The sequence below is a fragment of the Zootoca vivipara genome, chromosome 17 (assembly GCF_963506605.1).
Source record: "Zootoca vivipara chromosome 17, rZooViv1.1, whole genome shotgun sequence".
Classification (NCBI taxonomy): Eukaryota; Metazoa; Chordata; class Lepidosauria; order Squamata; family Lacertidae; genus Zootoca; species Zootoca vivipara.
Genome location: NC_083292.1, coordinates 5,779,752 through 5,796,826, shown reverse-complemented (window position 1 = coordinate 5,796,826; position 17,075 = coordinate 5,779,752). Strand labels below are relative to the sequence as shown.

At 45.3% G+C, this 17,075-nt stretch overlaps 1 protein-coding gene across 1 annotated transcript in view; it reads right to left on the bottom strand.

Moving 5' to 3' along the window:
* Positions 1 to 5,212: 5,212 nt before the first annotated feature.
* The window catches only part of TMEM132B (transmembrane protein 132B), a 380,819-nt gene continuing 368,956 nt past the window's right edge, over positions 5,213 to 17,075 (bottom strand). The window contains exons 7-9 of the mRNA XM_035099220.2: positions 11,335 to 11,608; positions 8,717 to 8,908; positions 5,213 to 7,104 (exon numbers count right to left, since the gene is read on the bottom strand). Of these exons, the coding sequence (XP_034955111.1) occupies positions 5,956 to 7,104; positions 8,717 to 8,908; positions 11,335 to 11,608 (1,615 nt within the window). The 3' untranslated portion in view covers positions 5,213 to 5,955. The remainder of the gene's footprint in view (positions 7,105 to 8,716; positions 8,909 to 11,334; positions 11,609 to 17,075) is intronic.

Genomic DNA, 17,075 nt, shown 5'->3' with positions numbered 1-17,075 from the left:
CTAAATAGAAGGGCAGAGGGATTGACTCCAGGAAGCAGAGAGTGAGTTTTGTGAAATGTTCAATAGCATCTGGTCCCAAGATGGTGTTTATTGAAGAATTTTGTCAGTGTGCTTTAATGTTAGTCATTGACGCAAAGGCTCCAGTAGAGTTATATATGGACTATATATAGTAGAATATAAGCATTAAAACAGAATGCTTTGCTTCCATTTCCTGCTGTGTCATTGCTAATTAGCAATATCTTGTCATATTTTGAGGGTTAGCACATTCATTCATTGTTGTGTTGTCTGAACCTGGGTTTATGGCTTGTTCTAGACCAGTGTTTCTCAACCTTTTTTGGGCCACGGCACACTTGTTCCGTGAAAAAAATCACGAGGCACACCACCATTAAAAAAGTTAAAAAATTTAACTCTGTGCCGCCCTATATTATAATTATGACTGTAAGAAACACTTGCCAAATATTGCTTTCCGGTGGGTGAGTGTAGAGTATTGGCGGCCGCCAGGCTCGTTTGCACTGAGCTTTGGGAAAGAGGAGGAGAAATATTGCTTTCCGGCGGGTCAGTGCAGTTTATTGGCGGCCGCCAGGCACGTGACAATGCAAATCGCCCTTCTCGTCACCGCACACTAGTGTGCCGCGGAACAGTGGTTGAGAAACGCTGTTCTAGACAAACCATAAACTGTAACCAAGATAACCATGAGTTGTAATAATAATAATAATAATAATAATAATAATAATAATAATAATAATAATTTATTTATACCCTGCCTATCTGGCTGGGTTTCCCCAGCCACTCTGGGCAGCTTCCAACAGAAAAATCAAACACAATAATCTATTAAACATTAAAAGCCTCCCTGAACAGGGCTGCCTTCAGATGTCTTCTAAAAGTCTGGTAGTTGTTTTCCTCTTTGACATCTGTTGGGAGGGCGTTCCACAGGGCAGGCACCACCACCGAGAAGGCCCTCTGCCTAGTTCCCTGCAACTTGGCTTCTCGCGATGAGGGAACCGCCAGAAGGCCCTCAGTGCTGGACCTCAGTGTCCGGGCAGAATGATGGAGGTGGAGACGCTCCTTCAGGTATACTGGACCGAGGCCATTTAGGGCTTTAAAGGTCAGCACCAACACTTTGAATTGTGCTCGGAAACGTACTGGGAGCCAATGTAGATCTTTCAAGACTGGTGTTATGTAGATCTTTCAAGACCGATGTAACCCTTGCATCACAAACTACGTAGTGAGAAATGGAATCCAGGGGAGGTGAGGCAGACCGGGACAAGCCTCTCAATGCCTATATGACACAAAACATTCCTCTAGAGGCAAAGGTTTTGTCAGTAGCTCTTTGTAGGGAATTATGTGTGGCGTGACCACCTCCCCACCCTTCCACCTTGTAACCTCCTGGTACGCCTTGCAACTGCTGTGTGCACTTTAGAGCATTCTGGATTATGTCTCTCATGATTCTCACTCTACATTCACACCTACAAGAGGTGGCAAAGCTCTGAGATGGTAGAACAGGTCACTCGTGCCAGAGGTATGAGCCGATCTTTTCCAGGTGGCTTTTAGCAGCTTCTAAAGGACCTCGGTTTTTCTGCCCTTACTTATCTTCCTATTGAGGAACCCCTGAAAAACTTTGAGAAATGCTAGCATTGCAGACTCCCCAAACTCAAGTCTGGCGGCAGCATCCAGCATCTTCAGTTGGTTGCTGGGGCTGTAACACTGTGGCAGGATTGCTGTTCCTGGTCTGGAGGCTTACAGCGATGGTAGCTGTGGCTTAGGGGCATTGCAGGGAAACAGAGATTATGGGTGGTTTCTTGAGCCCAACCAATGCTGCCAGCCAAGTCCAGGCGGGGACATGCAGGCAGCTGGATGAATGATAGATTTATTTGAATTGTGGAAGTTTATTTTAATGATTTGATGGAAATGTTTGGTTGTGGGATTTAAGTTGGTGTTATTGTGTTATGTGAGTGCTTTTATACTTGCAAACTACTTAGAAGACAATAATGTGGTACATTGGAACCTCGGTTTACGAACACCTCGGTTTACAAATTTTCAGTTTATGAACGCTTCAGTTTATGAACAGACTTCCAGAACCAATTACTCCCATGCTTCGGGTTAAGTACGCTTCAGGTTGAGTACTCCGTGGACCATCTGGAAAAGATTAATCCACTTTCCATTACTTTCAATGGGAAAGTTTGCTTCAGCTTATGAACGCTTCAGTTTATGAACAGACTTCCGGAACCAATTGTGTCCATAAACCGAGGTACCACTGTATATAAATTTAATAACAACCACAACAGTTGGGGCCATTGGTGGGGAAGGCCCACCCCAGGGCACTGGCTCAGGTTTTCTCTGTAATGTTTTTGCTATAACCAGGCCTTTGGCTGATCAACATTCTATGGCCTTTTAAATGTGTTTATGGGAGGGGGGTTATTGGTTCATTCTTGTTCTTGTTTTATTATGTATTTTGTGCAGATGAAGAGTGATATACAAATTTTAATAACAACAACAACCCAGAATTGCTAGAAACCCTCTTAGCAATCCACTGAGGCATGGCAGAAACTCAGTTCAATGTTTCCAGGGTAAAATATGCTGTCTCTCATATGCATTTTCAAGCTGCGCTGTAAAGGATCCAGCAATTAGCATAAGCCATTTGATACACACACTGCAGTGTCTTTGAATACAGTAGAGGCACCGTTTGTTTGCTTGCTTGCTTATTTATTTTTGAAAGTGTCGCTACTCTGATTATTTGATTCCCCCTTCATCTCCTGTATGCATTATAGAATTCCGTTAGGTCTGAGCTCTGTCTGTGAAGTTGTGCGGAGACAGACATGTTTATTGCGCATGGCCCCAGCACGTACCAACCGCACAATGACATTACTATGCTGCGAGTGTGTGCGCCCGTGTATAATCCCCGTGCTTATAGCATTTTGATGCAAGCCTGGAATAGGACTTGTGGCATGGCATTGCAGTTCTACGGTGTTCAACAAAAGAACCTCAAAAAATCAAAGCCGCATTTCACAGTGCATTATGTTACACAAGGCAGTAAAAAATAATAATACCCCTGATTTCTAGGTTTTCGGCATTCTTAAAATGGGATCATTTTAACTACTTAAAAGTGCCAACAAGTCTATTCGGACACAAGCCTTGCTGAATCCAGTGAGTTCCCTTTCTCCATTTCTCATTTTTCCAAGCTTACATTTCTGCAGCATTTTTTAAAAAAGCCTAAAATAAAATTCACCAGTAATTCCATATGAATTTCTCCTAATAAACTTATTTTTGTGTGCAGTTTCCCCTGATATACGCAGTTTAGCAAACCATTGTCCCCCAATACATTTTTGTATGTTATTTTCACAAATAAATGCATTTTATGCACTCTTTGCCTTAGCATATGAATTTCTGAACATATCACTTGGCTGGAGTATGTACTGCGTTGCAAAATTTGGAATGTGCACATTTTGAGGGACGGCTGTGTTTTCGTTTGTCTATTGTTTTGAAAAATGTGGATTTGGTAGATTCATCTTTCATGCAGACTCAGTCACATCCCAACCCCCAATTTCCACTCCCAGTTAACTGTGTATAGGACTGTAGCATACGTAATTAGCCATTAAAAAAAAACCCAACCTCATAAGTTTGTTCCTCAGAAAGGAAAGCAAAACACAATTTTAATTGAAGGGCATTAGATGTCTTTTGATCTTGACAATTTCAAAGCTTCATACTTAAAATGGGAGGGGGGGCTAAAATATGGGTTTTTAATTGCTTACAAAACATTCTGAAATCTCACCAAATGATTCCCCACGTGCCTTGAAAATCCATGAAAGGGTCCTTCAGAAAGGGACCAGGAGAGAGTGAGTGGGGTGTTCAATTCCTTGCTTTAGTTGAACTAAGTCCAATTCTGATGCACCCAAACCGGTTTAGGAAGCTGACATACACAAAATCAGACCACTGTTGGTCCATTTAGTTCAATATGATCTACACTAGGGCTGGGGAAACATTTTAAGCCTCAGGGTTACTTTCCTTGGGAAACGTTTCAATAGCCAAAAAGCAGTGACAAGTAGGACTGGATGCAAGAGTTGCGTAAGCAAGGGATGCAATTTTTTAAAATCTTTGTTCAGTAGGCTAGTTTCTACATACATTCACACAGTCCACGCTATGCTAAACCCAGGCAAGCAAGAGGCATAATCAGCATTTAAGGACATATTTCCAGTCAAGGGAAAACCACTGAAGGCAGTTCCCTCTCCCATGTTGTAATTTCCAGCAACTGGGATTCAAAAGCATTGTAGCCTTGTAGCATTGTAGTGGAGGTACAGCATAGCCATCGTCGGTGCTATTTTTCTAGAAAAAGAAGTGCTGGAGCTCACCATGAACTTCTCCCTAGTTCTCTTAGAATGGCAATGGTGCCCACCTGAGAGGTGTCAGAGATGAGCTCCTGTGAGCTCTGGCTAAAAAAAAAAGCCCTAGCCACCATGCCTGTTAGCCACTGAAACTTTTATCCTCCATGATTTCCCAGGTTGCTAGTCTCCCATCCAGACCCAGCCTAGACCTGCTTAACTTCAGGAAGGTGGGTGCAACATGTACCTTCAAACCACACCTGGGGATTCTGAAATGATGATATTGCAAACCTTCCAGAATGAAAACAAAACCAGAATAGCTCTTTTTCCCCCACCCCAGGGTTTTTATTATTGTATGTACATTTTCCCTGTAAGAAGACAGATCTCTATTTTCCAGTGAAAGAGATGTACGAAAGAAAGAAAGAAAGAAAGAAAGAAAGAAAGAAAGAAAGAAAGAAAGAAAGAAAGAGGGAGAGAGGATTAGGGAACAATATCAAGCAGCTACAAAACAAACCCTTTTAACACAGAAAGTAGGGCTGTCTCCTGACCGAAAGAAGTTTTAGCTGATTAATTGTTTTGAGTTTTAATGAATTAATAAGTGAATAATCGATTAGTCCTGTATAAATTTGCACTTGAGTAGCTGTATTATCGTCATTGTTGTTGATTTTAGATGGCGCCTGTGCATGTCATAACTTAGGAGATGCGCTCCATGTGTGAGAAAAGGGGGAATGCCCCTTCAAAAATGGCACCAGCCAGCAATGTTTTCTCTAAGTACTTGAATTTAAAACTGTTACATTTTTTCTCCAAAATAATAATAATAATAATAATAATAATAATAATCTGCTGCCCAGTTTATTGGGGGGCCCTTTTCACTGTCATCTTTTACAATGGTTTTATTTGATTTATCAACTAAACACTGCAGCCCTAACAATGCAGTACACTTTGGTACATCTATGGGTTGGGGGAGGAAATCCTGTCAAATGAAAATATGTAAATAGTTCATAAAATCAGGAAAGCTTTATAAACAATACAGCTGAACAAATTAACCACAAGGATGAATATTTGTTTTTTAGAAAACAAAAGCCTAGGAGGATATATCTGTCTGTATTTCGTATAAACAGATTACATTAGGTCAATTCATTCCGATCCTTTGAAAGGACCCTAGATTCCAGCTGAAAGCAAGGAATGTCTACTGTGCTTTTGCAAAGAATATTTTCTAGAAAAATCATCAACCCACCCACCCACAAAATGGTTCCTTTTCCATAGTAACGGCTCATCGTAGCATGGCACACTAACCCATCTTCTCTGAGTCTAGGTGCAATTGGATCAGCATTAGCTAGAACCAGATGATATATGAAAAACAGCTGGTTGTGCGCAGTACCTCCAAGATTTATAGGTAGCTGTTTAGAGGCTCACATCCCCTTGTACCTGATGGAACAGGGTATATAACATGCCAGCTTTTTCCTGCAGCTGATCAAAACAATGCAAAGTTTTGTATTTCTGGACCTCCAAACATTTTGGAGAGCCTTCTTCTATTGCTGGCTGGGTTTGAGTGCTCCATCATCCATAAAACAGAAGGCATAAAGGTGAATACAAAGATAAAGTTTTTAGAGAGAGAGAGAGAGATAATTATTATTTTTTACATATTGTCTTGCAGCCTTTCCATATAGTCTCTAAGTTCCTGGGAATCCCCTAAGTTCATATCTTGGCATACCCATTTGATATTATCGTCACTGTCAAAGAGGATGGAGTTGGTGTATGGGCCACCATCCTCTGGCAAGATGGTGGTATAGGATGTGAACTTGACTCTTTTCCGTTTGGGCCCAGGAGGGTTGATAGGTTCGTTTGTGATATCGTTCTCACAACCATAGTCAGCAGACCGAAGGATCTGGCTGTGGAAGCTCTTCTGAGAGCTCCCATTGAGGAGGAAATTGCTTTCCTCAAACTGCATCCCTCTGTCTATCATGGTTGTGCACTCCTCGGACGGGAGTGAAATGTCCACTGGGTTCTCCAAGAGCTCCACCTCGTTCCCGAGCCACACCCAGTCATGGGAATGTGGAATGTTGCCTTGCTCACTGACGGCAAACCTTTTGTGCCTGTACTTCCAAGCAAATGCCACGCAGTTAATTAAGAAGACCAATATGGCTAAACAGAAAACACACAGAAGGGCATACATGCCAATCTCAAGGTCCGTTAGACCTCTGGAAGCCAGAGTGAGGTCACTGGGACTGTTCTTCACTGGAATGTCAACTTGCATGGGGAAGCTCGTAAAGGAGGTTGGACCATTTTGGAGCTGGCCCTGAGCAGTTTTTGGATGAACAGGAGTCTTGGAAGTTGTGCTTTGGTTAGTAGCCTCTTCATGATTAATGGAAGCCCCATGTTTGGGCCAATCCTGCCCTGACCTCTCCTGCTCCAATGACTTCTCTATAGAATTACTCCCATGGCTTTTAAAATCAGCCTCAACGTCTTCAATATCATTGGTGTCCCCTTTGTGGTCCAAATCCTTCTGGCCAAACTTGACTTTGATGCTTCCTTTCCCAACAGCCAAGCTACTCTTCCTCTTGGACTTCTGGCAAGGCTCACTGATCACCATTTCTAGTTTAATGAGCGGCCCTTGACCTTCACCTTCCGCCACCACCACGGGCTGGTCTTCCTCTTGACTTTGACGGATGGACACCACCATTTCATCCAGGGATGTGATGGCGAGAGAGAAATCTTTTGTGTCGTAGATGTCTAAGGGTGTCACAGTGCCATCGCTGAACAAAATCCAAGCACTGACCACAGCTTCCTACAACATAAAAAAGTATCATTTTAAAGAAGCCATAACTTTTTTTAAGAAGCGAAATTTATGAACCTAAGTTAGTCATTCATTTCAGTGGGTCTGTTCTGAAGAGGAATTGGAAACAAACCAGTAGGTGTACTCTGGGTATAACTTAGTTGAATGCGTCAGCACCATGAGCTTTCTAAATTCAAGCTGGGAAATAATGCATCTGAAATGAGTGAACTTTTTAAAAAATGAAAGCTTAGTTTTAACATTCTCTTCCTAGCAGAATGTCTCAGAATCAATTTCACATATAACCGGTCAGATCATTTGTTTTCAGACTGCATCATGAAATCAATCTGAACTCTGGGCCTTAAATTAGCCATCAAAATATTGTTTCCTAAACTCATGTGGCTGATTTAGTGAAATCGCATGAGCCGGGCTCCTCCCTCACCCTGTTTTTGTGAAGCCTGGAAATAATTACATGAAAATGAGTAACATTCCCCTCCCCCGCTTGTTTTTTTGGCTTAATAGTAAACGTGATCCAATCATACCACTCACCCATTTTTCATATTCACATTTATGTATTTCACCTTTCCTCTATGATCTTTAGAGAGGGAGGGCCCATAAGTTAGTACAAGGGTGGGGAACCTTCACAGTCCTCAAGGACCATATTCCCTGGGGGGAATCTGTTGGGTGGCCAGAGCCAGAGCTGAAAGTGGGTAGGAAAGAATACCAAAGGAGGATGTCAGTGCAACATCACTCACAACACGGCCACCCCGTTCCTCTCTAGCTTAGTTTAATTTATCCTACTACCCATTGGATCACATCATCTATCATGGTTACAAAAGCATAAGAAGAGGCCTGCTGGATCAGGCCAGAGGCCCATCTAGTCTCTGGCCTTTGGCCAGTGAGTTGACACTCATTAGTGGGCCACAGCCCATACCCTCCAACACTTCTCTAATGAAAATAGGGATGTCCCATTCAGAGAGATAAACAACTACCTGACATTTAGAAAATACCTAAAGGCAGCCCTGTTTAGGGAAGTTTTTAAATCTGTGATATTTGTTGTATTTAAATGTTTGTTGGAAGCCGCCCAGAGTGGCAGGGGAAGCCCAGCCAGATGGGCGTGGTATAAATAATAATAATAATATATTATTATTATTATTATTATTATTATTATTATTATTATTATTATTATTATTATTGATAATGTTACTATGGAATGTCAAATAACTCCATAACCTCCAACACTTCACCAATGAAAATAGGGGCATCCAAAGGAAAAGTGGGACATTCAGGGATCAAATCAGAAACTGGAACAGCTTCTTTAAATCAGGATGTCCCTGGAAAATAGGGACCCTTTGAGGGTCTGACAGCCTGATCCAAGGTGGGTAACCACAAGAACACTAACGCCATGCAACCATATAGCAAAGGATTAAGAAATAGGTCCTCAAATGCATGTTTAGGTTAAAAGTGGGTCCTGGGTCTGAAAAGGTTGAAGATACCTCATCTAGTCCTTAGTTCATCCTTTGGGTTACCCTCCATTTAATCTCATCTGGTTTATCTAGGTCTCCTATTTGCTGATGAAGCGATGCAAATCTGTGTTTTTCATTAATTTTGTCACTGCATCTCCCACCTGCTTTGGTGAATGAAGAATGTCAGAAGCCGATGTCGTAGAAACAATCACTCTCTTGTTTCCTTTGCTTGTCTGGAGCGAGAGGGACAAGCCTGCCACGAGCTGAACACCAAGGTCTGTGATGGTCACCCGGTCTTCCAGAACAATCACAGTCTTCTCAGCCAAAATGGAATCAGAAAGAGGTGAGAGGACCTTTAAGGGAAATAGAAGGAAAGGAAAGATGATGACAATCCACTTTAAACTATCCTGGAGTCGTTCCATCATGAGTCCCCAGGGACTGGTTGCCATATTTCAAAATGAAGATCCTTCTTAGCCACTTTTGCCTGCTTGGGTTCCAATTCTAGCCACACATAACTGGGAATAATCCCCATTGAACTTAATAGGGGTTACTTTTGAGTATTACTAATAGTAGAAGTATTTTTTAAAAATTCTATACTGCCCTCCAACTGAGGATCACAGGGCAGTTTGCAATATAAAAAGACATAGACATGCATAGGATTGTGCTACTAGTCAAATACAGTGGATTTCTGTGAAAGCAGCCAAGGGGTTGGGGGGCATAATTAGTTAGTTAGTTAGTTATTTCATTTTAAACCTACCCTTCACTGAGCAAGTGATCACAGGGAAGGGTACATCAAATATATGTTTGGGGATGCCTGGTTTAGAACAAGCAGATGCACATTTTAAGAATGTTAAAAATAGGTCCATGCTAAAATGTGGCATGAAATGTAACGCTCCCCCTTGAAGGTTGGTCACCTGAGGCACAAGGGCAGGAGGAGCCATTCTGAATGTTCAACTCCCATCAGCCCCGGACAGCATGGCCCAAGGGATAGCCCTACACTAGGGGGCTGCCTCTTTATAAAGTCCAACAACCCCAACTATCTGCAAATATGTGAGACTGAGGCCCTCGTTGTGGGGACTGGTGCATGAAAACACCACTATATCATAGGACATGAGAACTAACTTGCTGAAATAGAATAAAGTTCCCACCTCACCTGTCTTCCACTTTCCAACAGTAGGCAGCCAACTATCACCATGGCTTTTGCTAGACCAATTTGGTCTCTGCTCAATATTAAGTAGCATTATGCCTAGACTGATCCTCTGCTTTGGTCTCTCTTCAAGATAAAGCAGCTTTCCGACTAATCATAGAATTGTGTGGGTTGGAAGGGACCCTGCGGGTCATTTGGTCCAACCCCTTGCAATGCGGGAATTTCAAGTAAAGATGGTCATCCAAACTCTGCTTAAAACTTCCAACAAGGGAGAGTCCACCACCTCCCGAGGGAGTCCGTTCCAGTGCCAAACAGTTCCTACTGTCAGAAAGTTATTCCAGATGTTTAGCGGGAATCTCCTTCCTTGTAACCTGAAACCATTGTTTCAGGTCACAGCCTCTGGAGTAGGAAAAAACAAGCTTGTTCCATCTTCCATGTGATGGCTTTTTAGATATTTGAAGATGGCTATCATATCTCATCTCAGTCTCCTCTTATCCAAAATAAACCAGCCTTTCCTCATAAGGCTTGGTTTCCAGACCCTTGATCATCTTAGTTGCCCTTCTCTGCACATGTTCCAGCCTATCAACATCTTTCTTAAATTTTGGCATTCAGAATACTCCGGATGTGGTTTGACCAAGGCAGAATAGGACAGTACTATTGCGTCCCTCGATCTGGACACTATACTTCTGTTGATGCAGCCTATAATAGCATTAGCTGCTTTTGCTACCACATCACACTGTTGACTCAAGTTAAGCTTGTGGTCTACTAAAACCCTGCCTAAGTGTAGAATTTGACATTTGTCCCTATTGAGATTCATTTTGTTAGTTTGGACCCAGTTCTCTAATCTCTTAAGGTCATCTTGAACCCCATTTCTGTCTTCTGCAGCATTAGCTATCCCTCCCAGTTTGGTGTCATCTGCAAATTAGTTGAGAATCCCCTCAATTCCTTCATCCAAGTCATCTATAAAGACAATGAACAACAATGGGCCCAGGAGAGAACCCTGCGGCAACCCGCTTGTCACTTTTTTCTCCAGGATGTTGAGGATCCATTAGCAGCGCTGGTGCTAGGGCTTTTTGCACCCTAGGCTAAATCACCTTCTGGCGCCTCCCCCCGGCACATGCGTCATGACGCTGCTGTGTCTCATCCATAGGCGGGAGGGTGCTGAGCTCTCATTTTGGCTCGCGCGCCTCCCGCCTATGGAGGGGACGCTGTGAGCTTTTCAACGGCGGCGGCAGCGAGCGAGTGGCGACAGCAACAGCGCCCATAGCTGAAGGCTTCAGCTACGGGCGCTGCCGCCACCACCGCTCGCTCGTTGCTCCCAGCGCTGGTGGCAGCGCGGGAAGCGGGCAGGCCCGCCAGCGCCCCCTCCATTTCAGGGGCAGAGCCGAGCAGCCGCCCGCCAGGCTCTGGCGACGCACATGGAGACGCCGGCAGGCAGCGGGCAGGCTCGACAGCGCCCCCTCCATTTCGGCGCCCTAGGCCATGGCCTAGTTTGCCTAAATGGAGGCGCCGGCCCTGTCCATTAGTGAGTACTCTTTGGGTTCAGTCTGTCAATGAGCTACAAATCCACCTACCAGCAACCTTTTGCAGCCCACATTAATGTTTCCCTTGACACTCAGCCTTACTTTGTACCTGAACTGTTGTGATTCCTTGCTCACGACCAATCAGAACCCGTCCATCTTGTAACTTGGCTACTTTCGATTCCTCCACCTTCATGAAGTCAGTCACAAGGTCCGTAATGTCAAACTGCCACTCAGAGCCAAGCATGTAGGTCAGCTGGCCTCCCAAATCGGATGATTCTGTCACAAACTGGGTGAGGACTCGCACCATGGCATGTTGGTACTGCAGGGTGCAGCCTCTGCCCTTTTTCTCGTCATCTTCATCCTCATCACTGTCGCGTGTGGGCCTGTAGGACACACACAGAAACACACACAAGAAGGTACTTGGTTGCGGTTGTTCTTGCAATACAACTGTACTCTGTTCATTTTGAATATTGCAAATTCTAAAGGCTGTATCCAGGGTAGACCTATTGAAATGAACAGGTGTGCCTAATGTACAGTGGTACCTCGACTTACGAAGGCGATCCTTCGTAAGTCGAAACCTTCGTATGTCAAAGCGTCCATTTTGCGCATGCGCAAAGCGCGATTTTGCACTTCTGCGCATACGCAGACCGCATGCACCAGTGCTCTTCGTAATTTGAAACCTTCGGATGTCGAAGCGTCCATTTTGCGCATGCGCGACGCGCTATTTTGCGCTTCTGCGCATGCGCAGACCGCATGCACCGCTTCTGAGCAGGTGCGGAACGCATGCACAGCTAAAATACTTCCGGGTTTGCCGACTTCGGAAGTCGAAACATTCAGAAGTCGAGGCATTCGGAAGTCAACGTACCACTGTAGGTTCACTAACTTCAGTGCGCCTTCTCTGGGTATAGCTCAGATAGATACAATCCTGATTTTTTTCCATTTGAGACTTTAATTTGTCTGTGTTGGGTTTTATCTGTGCAGGATTTCATCTTCTGCTGGGTTGGTTTTACTGATTCGTTAAGGTTCCACCAAGTTGCTGCACTTTAAACAATCACTTTGTTGTACTGTGCACTTTGTCTCGAGAATAGTTCTTATTAGATAACTCAGCAACTGAATAAAATAAATAAACAAAATTTATGAAATGCCTATGTTATCAGCATTGGGCATCAATTGGCCCCTTCAACACATAGAACCTCACAGGGTCCACTGGAGCTACATTGGTCTCCTCCCATCCTCGTTTCCATTGTAGATCTTTATTCTCACTTTGCTCCTGGTGTACATCTCCACTTGCCCCATTCTCCCTGACTAGCAGGTATCATTTTGTGCCAAAATGTCTTAAGCTCACTTTGGATCTGTGGGTACATAGCCTTACACTGATGTAAGACACCACACGCTTGTAAACTTAATGTGGCCCCCCCTACACCTATCTATTGGGGGCTTGGCAGTTTCTCAGGCCATGCCTCCTCCTCTAGGCCTTACTCTTCACGGAACCTGCTCTTCATTCTCCTCAAGTGTTCTTCTCTACTGTACACAGCAAGACTCACACTGCTGGCTTTGCTCATTGTCCTCTGAGGGCCTGCCCACTTTTTTTGCCTCTCACCTGGCCCACCAATGATGTGTGGTCCCCATAAGGTTTTCCAGGAAGGAGTTAGGTCCTCATGCTGAAAGAGGTTTTCCACCCCTTCCTCACGCAGCAAATTGCTGCAATTATGTAGAATTTGCACCACTTGGACTCAGCCAATATATTTACAAAGGCTCTGCCTATGAGAGTAAACCTGTCTGTGTCTCTAAGCCTGGGACTAGGGTATTTTGAGGCCCCCTTGGGGGAAAGAGTACAATGCGGGAACTGATTAACAAGTGACAAGGGTGCTATGCTCCAGGCTAGAGGACAACCACACAGGAGGCACAAGAGATCAAACCCCTCCACTGAGTTCCATATCTTGTTTTCTCAGAGCTACCCAAGGTCTTGCAGCTCCAGCCCATGGCTGCCTTCTGCGTGACTTAGCCACCCTCAGGGATTTATTTTGCTCCACAGAGCATGGTCCTCATGGTCAGGAGAGGACATGGTTAAATTCTTCTCAGCCCATGCATAGCTGCCAAGTCTCCCGTTTTCCCTGGGAAACCCCTGTTTTTCCAGCTGTCCCCAGCCAAAAAAACGGATTTTTTTGTTTTTTCCTGGTTTATTCTGGCACGGCGGCCATTTTGGAACTGGGCCGAGCATGTTCAGAAGCGACTTTTGATGCTGCTCTGCCCAGCTCCAAAATGGCTGCAGCACGACTTCTGGTGCGACGGCCATTTTGGAACTGGGCACAGCAGCATCAAAAGTCACTTCTGAGCATGCTCCGCCCAGTTCCAAAATGGCCGCCGCGCTACTTCCGCTATGCTACTTTCGGTCCTGTCCCATATTTTTCAGAGAGGAACTTGTCAGGTATGAGCCCATGTTATCCCTCATTTTTGGAGCCCTTCCACCACCAATTGCCCCACCCTCATTTTCAACATCCAATGACTCATTCTCAGCAGTTCGGTCGATGGTTAGGAGGGCTTGCAGGTGACAAGAGAAAGGCGCACAGGCATTCTTTAGCCCTGATACATATAGGAGATCCAAAGGGCATCGTTTCAACGTACGTCAAAAGACTCACTAAGCGGCCCTTAGAAGAAATGAACAAAAATCACTTCCTCCCACCGAACGCTCCACCCGGAGAGGTAATGCATGAACTTCAACAAGGGGATAATTATTTTCCAGCTGCATAATGAATCAAAATAAATGTTCTTGTTAAGAACATCAGTCTCTGCCTGCCTGGACTTTCCTCCCCTTCTCCCCACTCTTATTTGACTTTAATTTATATTTATTCCTTTCATTTGCTGCGATTGTGGGCTTTTCGACTGCTCATTTCGCAAGCCGGTTTTTCTATTAGCCGAGTGCCGTTCAAGGGTTCCATGCAGTACATTAGTCATGAGAGCACACCTATCTGGAGAGCAAATTTCCATCTGGAAGAGTTGGCCGCTCATATTGATAGTGGCACATACCCAGATTAAATTATGATTCTCCCATCTACTGCAAATAAGGATAAAAGTATCTCTCCCCCTTCCTGCTACCCATCTATCTATGGATCAGTGTGATGAGCCATATTTCTCCAGATGGGTTTTTATTATCTCCCCAGATATATTCATAAGGGATCCAGATCCTCACTTCCTTATTACATTTTTATTAATTTCCCATTCAAGGAAAGCAGCAGGCAGACCAATCAATGGGTGCTATCAATGGCATGGTGCCCAAGAATCTCAATGCTGCTTCCTGAGAGAGAACCTGGTTGGAGGCCCATTCCAATGAACACAGGAAGATGCCTTATCATACTGTTCATCAATCTAACTCAGTGTTGTCTAAAAGATGTGGTACACTCTGCTGATGGGAATTGTAGCATAAAATATCTAGAGCATGGGTAGGCAAACTAAGGCCTGGGGGCCGGATCTGGCCCAATCGCCTTCTAAATCCGGCCTGCAGACGGTCTGGGAATCAGTGTGTGTTTTATATGAGTGGAACCTGTCCTTTTATTTAAAATGCATCCCTGGGTTATTTGTGGGGCATAGGACTGTGTTCATTTTTCCCCCCTTCAAAATATAGTCCGGCCCCCCACAAGGTCTGAGGGACAGTGGACTGGCCCTCTGCTGAAAAAGTTTGCTGACCCTGACCTAGAGGGCACCAGGTTGGAGGGGGCTGGCGTACACACTGACTGAAGTTTCCCAAAGTCTTAAGCAGGGTTTTTCTCCCGTGGAGGTGCCAGAGACTGAACCTGGGGCCTTCTATATCACAGGTAGGGAACCTTAGGATCAAGGGTCAAATGATGTCCCATAAGCCTCTCTATCCAGTCCTCAGAATGGTGTCCAAGAGACCCCTTGAAATATAGGCCCTGACGTGCCCTTCCTGACACTTTCCCCAGGGTGAAATGTGCCCTTCAGCTGGGATAATTAAGGCTGTGCCCTGTGGGGAACAGGGTCGGCCCTACGGCCAGGCTGGGTGGTGCAGGGCACCACGGCGGCGCCCCACCAGGAGGGCGCTGCGAGCTGCGTCTGCCCGCTGGCCGGCTGGTCCGCCGGTCCGCCGCGCAGCTGCGCCCACGGCAATCGCGCTGTGCGTGCCCGCCCGCCGCGCATCAGCACTGCGCCCGCCCACCGCGCGGGGGACGCCAGAGGGATCCGTCACTCCACGGCGCCAGGGGCGCTTAAGACGGCCCTGGTGGGGAAAGCACTTGAAAAGGAGCGCCCTGCACCCCTCAGGACTGAATCCTCCCCTCAGCAGGAGGATGATTCAATCCTGGTGAGGTCTGCTTCCCCAATGCATTCTCTGTGGTGAACACACTTGCAAAGCAGACCCCTAGAGCCTTCCCGCCTGACTCATCACCCCCTGAAAGTCCTGGATCTCTCAGTGGCCCTGCCCAACCTGGGGTGACTTGGAACTGTCTCCAAACAAATCAGCTCAAGCCTGGATCCACATGAATCAGCTGAATTCAGCAGAGGATGGATGGTCATCTGCCACTGATTCTCTACCTGTGATTCCTACAGGAGGTGGACTAGATTGTCCTTTTGGCTCCTTCCATCTCTACAGCTTGGTGATTCTAAGAACCCAGAGACTGAGGAGGAGAAAGCCTATCGGCATCGCCACCGCCTGGATTGATTGCAAATAAGAAGGCAGGCAGGGCAGGCAGAGGTTGGTGGGGATGTGCCCCATTTGCCCTAATAAACCGGCCTCCATTGCATTCTTGCTACAGGAAGAAATGGTTGGTCGTCCCCATTCAAGTCACCCATGTGATTAGGTTGCTTAAAAACAAACTTTCGCCAGCTCTATTGGAAAGCATGAGCTGTTGCACGCACTCATCCAAAAACAATGGCTGGCAGGCCACGGTGCAGGCAACCGGCTGCAAATTTTCACAGCAAACAGCTTTGCCATTCCACCCCCTTCCTAAAAAAAGAAAGAATGAAATGAAATGCTAAATAGGTGCCCAGTGGCTCTGCGGTAATCTGAATAGCTGCTGGTGAGAACGGCTTGCCAGCTTGCAAACAGCGAAGCTACTTGGGCTGTTCAATTCACTTCAGCTGGCCCAATAAATATGAACTAGACACCTGGGGGGTTAAATTTTCAGCACTCGGCATAATGAGCTGACAGGCAGAATGTTCGCGCTGGGCTAATGGCTGCTGAAGGCGTGACCTGCCGCGTCTGCGATGGCAGGTTTATTCCTCAAATGGATATATCGCCATGAACGATTCAGCAGACATTTGCACAAGCAAACTCCCAACAATATGGTGAGCAGGGAGTCAACCGGATGAGGCACTTAACTCAGCAGAAGAATGGTCTTGTTCTTTCTTTTTTTGCCAATGCCAATGATAACCGTTAAAAATGCTCTCAAGTTCCTGTCGAGTTTGGCACATGTTCTGTTGGTTCACTCTTTTGGCCAGCATCTCATGGAGGAGAAATAGTGGCTCGGTAGCAGAGCACATGCTCCAGCACCGGTTAAAAGAAAAGGATCAGCAGCTGGTGATTGGGAAGACTTATTCCTGTGATACTGGAGAATTATTGCAATTGGAATAGATAAGGATGGGGAACCAGTAACCCTAAAGATGTGGCTGGAATGGACCATGGGCTCCTCATCCCTGGCAGGAGACAACAGTGGGCCAGATGGACAAAGATGCTCCTTGCCTGTTTTCATCTCAACACGCATTTAGGGGTGCTTCTGAAACTCCTCAAACTTTTCATCTAAGATTCAAAAATGGAACTAATGCTTTAAGCATCCTCCCTTGTTATCTCTTATGTTGGGAAGGGCCCTTTATACTGGCTGTTTGCTCCCTTTTTCAGTT